General features: G+C 42.6%; 1 protein-coding gene across 2 annotated transcripts; it reads right to left on the reverse strand.

Annotated features, from left to right (window-relative positions):
- Positions 1–2,020: 2,020 nt before the first annotated feature.
- LOC147882574 (bark storage protein A-like) lies at positions 2,021–3,880 on the reverse strand. Of its 2 annotated transcripts, XM_087400904.1 has the most exons (6): positions 3,627–3,880; positions 3,425–3,492; positions 3,153–3,308; positions 2,820–3,068; positions 2,501–2,680; positions 2,021–2,402 (listed from the first exon to the last, which is right to left on the reverse strand). In XM_087400904.1, the coding sequence occupies exons 1-6, from the start codon at positions 3,862–3,864 to the stop codon at positions 2,214–2,216; spliced, it is 1,080 nt and encodes a 359-aa protein (XP_087257030.1). In that variant the 5' UTR covers positions 3,865–3,880; the 3' UTR covers positions 2,021–2,213. The 2 variants fall into 2 exon arrangements, with proteins under 2 accessions (XP_087257030.1, XP_087257031.1); XM_087400905.1 differs by lacking the exon at positions 3,425–3,492.
- Between the last annotated feature and the right edge of the window lie 2,660 nt (positions 3,881–6,540).

Here is a 6,540-nt window from a genome sequence, read left to right on the forward strand (position 1 = left end):
GATGTAATCTTTTGGTCTCTAGGGCTCTCAAAAATTGCTAAGTTTCTACAAATGTAATCTCTTTTGTTCAATTTGAGGCTCTCAACTGTTGTTAATTTTTATATAAACCACTCAGCAATGGCTGAGTGGTTATGGTCACTAGATGTAATATTTTAGCCTCTAAGGCTCTCAACAATTGCTGAGTTTTTATAAATGTAAGGTCATCTGTTCAATTTTTGCTCTTAGTATAAATTGTTAATTTTTATATAACCTGTTATTGGATGTAGATGTAATCTCTTTTGCTCAATTTTTACTCGAAGAATTGTAGTTGGTTTTCTGAATGGCACCACCAGGCCTCCAATCATCGTAATGGCTCGGAATACTCTTGCCCTCATTTAGGATTTATTGCAACAAGGACTAAAATATCAGTAGTGTAGGACTACATTTTCCTTGGTTTAGCACCAAAATAGTGCTAAAATAGCTCCAACAATCCACTACAGTGGTTACATGGAGATACGCCTAGAAAAATACAATTAAACTTTTAGAAAATGCAATTGACAATATGGCCCTTGAGCAGTCCCCTCTAGGGGGCTAGGGCCATATCGACATGCATTATACAATGTCAAGATGCCAGTGGACAGATATGGCATGTCAATATGGCACTTGCCTCTAAAGGGGACTCCTCAAGGGCCATATCATCAATTGCATTTTCCTTAGTTACACAAGGAAATTCATTTTGTTTTGTATACTAATATATAACTCCAAGAACCATCATGGTGTTAGTCATAGATCTCCTTCTATAATAAGTAGAAATAAGTAACTCCATAACTCCAAGAACTAGTGCGGTGGTCCCTCCAAGACAACCTTGAATTCTCCTAATTTGCATGGGCATGCTGCCCAGTGATAGGTGGCAAAGCTGCTGCAAAAGGCTGGGCGATGATAGGTGGTTAGGCTAGAGATTGCATTGTGGTGGTGTCTGGAAAGGTAGATTGTGCCTCCTTACTATGCCAAGAACCAGCGCGGCGGTCTCTCCAAGCCAACCTTGAATTGTCATGATCTGCATGGACGCACCAATGTTTCCTTGCAATGACACTACATTTTCTAAGTACTATCTTAGTCATCCTTGTCCATTACTCCAAGACACCCAAGATGTGCTCATGCATGTCTAAATCCAATTTGAAGACACTCTTGCCCTTCTTTTGTTGTGGCACAGGTTGCATCTAGAACTTAATAGCTCTTACTAGATGAGAGTACACAAAATTTTGAGGACTCTTATGTAACAATTTGTATTTGTGGTCTCTCTTGAATGATTTTTTGTATTAAAAAGCTCCAACCAGTACATCCCACTTCTCATAGGTTGTTCCCCAATCATCCTTAAATGCTTCCTCGAACTTGTACTTAGGTTTTCTACACTGTAACACAAAGTATGGGTCATCTTCCTCGTTCTCCCTAGAGGCAATGACAACTGCAAACTTGTCCCACTCTTCCAAACAAATAGTGAGGTCATCGAAAGTCTCCCCCATTTGTGGCGACTCATTATTTTTCTACAAATGATCTATGTCAAAGTGGCTACTAACCAAGTTTGATCTTCTACCTTTGGACTCCATGGACCATCATGTAGTTGTACTTTTAGTGTATGCTTCTCTAGCCCATAACCACATTGTCATTATAAAGACAAGCTAGAAGTTACACCTACCAGTCATATCGAAGGCCAATACTCATTACAATATCTCTAACTATGGTTGCTCTTATTGAGTAAAATGTTATGGAGAACACTTGAGCGATTAGTCTTATAGGAGGAACAAAGATGGATATGGATTGGTGAAGAGGAGCAAACATCTAACTCAGCCTCCACTAATATATAGCTATGGAATGAACATATGGAAAATATAAGAATATAAGAATGAGAGTAGAGGCACCAAAGAGAAAGGAAGAACTCGTGAGAGCGTGCATTTTTGGAGCTTCTTTCTTGTGAGGTAAACCGTTTCCCCTTCATGGGAATGTGCTCTAACCTTAGTGACAATGAGTGATGTAACCTTTGTGACAAAAGATTTGATGAAGTTAGTTACAATAGATGCATCATGTAATGGATGCATCAATTTTAGTTAAAATAGATGCAGGGGTTGCCAAAGGCACTAAATGACATTTGCCACATGGACTAAAATTGAAATTTAACAGGTTGACTGTTGGCGACAACTCAGCAGGTGTGCTGGCAATACAGTAATGTATATATCCTACATTTTGCTGTACTTCATGGCTGCTCCACTCGTTGCAGTGCGCTTGATGAATTCGCTCAGCACAATTACTGCATTTGTTGCCGCCAGGTTCTCAAAAATCGACGCTTGGTTTGATGCATTCGACCCTCCTGCCAAGTCCGACAGCGCTCGAAAGGCGATAAACGAAACGTTATTCGTCAAGCACACCTGCACTCACAGCAATATACACATTGTCCTCGTTATGATCAGAACTGCTGTATATATTCAGTGAGCACAGCAGAAATTTTTGGGTCCATGGGAATTACCAGAGCAACACCGGCCGTTTCCATATCGACCGGGGAGACGTCAAATTTGTCATGCAGGAACTCTCGATAGGCCGCATTGTCCAGGTAGATATTGGCAGAAACACCCCTCGCTACCGTTAACACTCGGGGCTGCGTTGAAAGGCAACTGGTATCATTCACACAGGACACCAGATCCAGGGTCTGTATACCACGAAGAAGATCGGGGTGCACCCCTTAAGTGAGCAACCTCGTTATGCACCTGACGAGAAAAGGTTAGAGGATGCAGCACAGGAAAAAATCGTTGCAGCACTTCAATAGCAAAAGAAGCATGATACCGGACCTCGTTCTCCATTTGTGTTGCAATGCCATAGTAGGTCTCATCGACAGGGACCCAAAAATAATGCTCTCTGACCTCTGGAGTTCCCGTTACAGGGAACACCTCCTCTGGCTGATACCAGATGTTGTTAAGATAGTTAGAGCGATTTCCCGGAGGATCGTTGTAGTCGCCAATCGGTAGGTAGCCTAGATCCCGTGTGTAATCGCCACTCTCTTCCAATGCAAGCTCGTCATCTGGGCCTTCTCCAAACCTCTGCATTCAAGTTGAAATGCACATGGCGATGAACCGGCAGGAAACATTTGTTCCCAGTTGAAGGCAAAAGAACTACTTGAGCACCTGCCAGTTCCAGAGGCCTGTGTGCGCCCAATATAGTGGAATTGTGATGTCGCCAATGTTGAGCTCGTCGTTGGCGTTGCCGGCGATGCCATAGTGCAGCACCCCACTTATGCTGAAGTAAGTGAGCAGGAGCTGCGTAGTTATCCCTGCATTTAGCTGCCAGAAATCATAGCTTTCATATAATTGCAAGGCAGGATTTCGTGCGGAGGCTCGAGTGCACAGTTAATAAGTACAAGGAACCCACAAATCAGGATGTTGTACAGACAACCTACCATCGCAAGCCCTGTCATAACCACAATTACCCTGCAATTTTCAATTTCCCCCACGTAGAAGCGGCGTCCTGAAGCATAACGTAACACGGGCAGCTACATCTCAGCGTGGGCGATCTCCCATATACATTACAGAGACTAGAATGAGCAATGCTTCCAAGCACAGCGCCTAATCTCAGAAAAACATGACAACACAGTCAGCTACCTGATATGTCGATCGCTGGGAACTCGGTGTCTGCAGTAAAATTTCCAGATTGAAGCAAAGGGTCCATCTCGAAAGCGTTGGGCACAACCAAGCCAAGGTAAGGTCCATTTGCGTTTATTGCGGTGACATTTGCGAGGACAGCGAAGTCGATGGCAGAGTGAGCAGTCCAAGGGGAGGAAAGGAAGGTGGAGAAGGAGAAGAGCATAGCGATGGAGCACAACCGGCTGAAAGGATACATCTTTGCCGTCAAGGAGAGTGTATACTCTAGTCGGTGGCCCCTCTTTTGTAGATTGTTTCGTCTTTGCATGCTTGGAAGTTGGAACATGAAATGTAAGCTTGTCATTATGTCAATGTAACGGTAAGCTCATGCCATCCAACGTAATTTTAATTAAAGATTATTTCTGCTCTCTTCGCTTGAACTTTGTTGTCTTCGTGGCTTCGAAGTTCCGTGAATGTGCGTGGTAAACAATCAATCAAGTACTAGTTGCAGCTTGGGAGCTGCTTAAAAGACCTTTTCTATAGGTAAGACAAGATGGAATCGCATCGATCGAGGTCGGAGCACGTGTACTCACAAGCAGTCGCTATTGGCTCACATGATATTCGTGGAGACCTGTCTGTTAGCACTTGCAGGGCAAAGCCTGTCGTGGTCACACCAAGTTCCGACCAAGGCTAAAATGGCCGGCAGTGCAAGCTGTGGATTTCATTTTCTTCGGTGCCAAGAGGCTGCAACCGGACACACACAAGCTTCGAGGGACGTGACCGGGGAAGGCATCTCCTGATCGGGAAAACGGCGAGCAGTCGTTTTCCTGTCGGGAAATTCTGACCACGTGTCACTTTTTGAGCGTCGAGGCTCCTAGGGAGTGCGCGTGACCGGCGGCGTAGCTCATGAACTGGCAGTTGGCGATCTGTGGTGTGATGACATTTGGCACGTCGTTTGGTTAGTTTGGCACATCGTTCGATTAGTTTGGTTAGTTTGGCGCGTTAATTGCGTGGCACGTGTTGATTGGCTGTGTGTGTAATACTATGACGCATGGCGTTTTTGAATGCTGTGATGCTTAATTATTGGTTGATTGTGTGTGCTTGTACATTTTTGACGCATGGCGTTTGGGTTGTGGTGCATGTGTTTTGTTAGGTCAGTGAGTATACAGGGAGTGGGGCGATTGATTTCGTTTAGTGTAGAATGCATGTGGAGTGAGTATAGGGGGAGTGGGGTGACTGATTTTGTTTTCTGTGGAGTGCATGTGTTTTGTTAGGTAGTAACAGATCTGTTTCGAAGGAGGAGCGCGGAGACAGAGGTTTTTGGGAGGAGAGCATGGAGGCAAATCGTGTTGAAGGCGTGGAGGCAGATCGTGGGAAAAATGTCTCTCAACCAATGAGGAGAAGGCCAACGTAACATAGAAATTCCACAAAAAAAGGCAAATTTTAAGAAAAAAATAGTACTTTATGTTGCTACAAGCATGTGGCATTAATGAGAAGATTTGTTTTTTATTCTTTTACGGTTCGCATGTCCCTATCAAGAGATGTGGACCCAAAATCGAAACAGAGCTCCATTTTGAAACCTTCCCGTGTGGTGACCCAAAACAACCATCCACTTTCTCTTGTTCTCAGGCATCATTCTCTCTTCAACAAGCATTCCTCTACTTTTGCCACCACGAGCCATTCCATTCTCTCTTCGACAAGCATTCCTCGTTGCATTACTGTTGTTGTGATGCTCTTAAACTTTCAAGACAATAAGCTCCTTTCACCTTTATTCGCTTGTTCTCAGTTTTGTTCAGTTTTGTTAATATCTTACTATTTTGCTATGTGTTTCTTTGACTTCGCAAGTATTAGAGTGAGGGTTTCAGATGGCAACCAATAACTTTAGTCGTGCCACTGGGAAACGGTCTGTCTCTCTACTTGGTGAAGATGTGAATGTACAAAGTATCTCTTTGCCATGAAGACCTACCTCACTAATCTCATGCATAGAGGTTTTCAATACTGTGACTGTGGACGGTAGCTGGCAAAGGATAGCAGTGGCGAAAGGAGAGTGGGTGCTAATGCAACCCAACAAGAGGAGAAAGCAACAATCAACTAACACTTTTTTGGCTTCTTGGAAGGGCAGAGTGAGATTTTAGAGTAAAAAAGGAAGGCACAAGATGCGTCAAAGAGGTTCGGATACAACATTTCTACATGCATCGAGAACTTGTATTACATGATTATCCTACTTATCTTCTACACCATAAACCCAATTGTAAGTGTATTTGTGTAATGAAATAGTTGAAATGAAATAACTGTTGCTTTCTATGACAGACAGTATCTTTGTTTTGGTTCAAATATATATCCCTCATAATACAAAGAGTGGCAACCAATGGAGTGCATATTGGGATTCTTTGATGCTTTACATGGTGCTATTAGGGAGCTATAGTACAAAGGTAGAAAATCAACAATGCTGGCTATTTTTTTTTATGATCACTTTTATTAATTGATGGACAATGCTCAATCACACATTTTATTAAAAAATAAGATCTCCCAGTGTGGAATACAGTTGATTGGCCAATCCCTAATGGCAGCATCACAGAATCATACAGAGCCAAACTATTTTTGGAAGTACAGCATTCGCTGAAACCAAATATTACTACCAAGATAGTTAAAATCAACGTTTTCATGCCACTTACAGTTTTTGTAGAACTTTTATAGGATTATCTAGTTAAAGTTTGTAAGACAATGTTTGCAAAAGGATATGATAAAATTCCAATTCCATTATTTTTAGATAATGGTTGGGATAGAATGGTGGCCAACAATGTGTATTGTGACGTTGCTCGTAACTCCATCAACATTAAGTACATTAAGCAAAACTTTATTTTCTCTTTTTACTATAAACGCAATAGGATGATAGGCACAAAACTTGTGGCAATGGACCAAGGCAAGAGGTCTT

This window comes from Dipteris shenzhenensis, chromosome 29, assembly GCF_047967505.1.
Source record: "Dipteris shenzhenensis isolate YYH24624 ecotype China chromosome 29, Dip_SZ_1.0, whole genome shotgun sequence".
NCBI lineage: Eukaryota > Viridiplantae > Streptophyta > Polypodiopsida > Gleicheniales > Dipteridaceae > Dipteris > Dipteris shenzhenensis.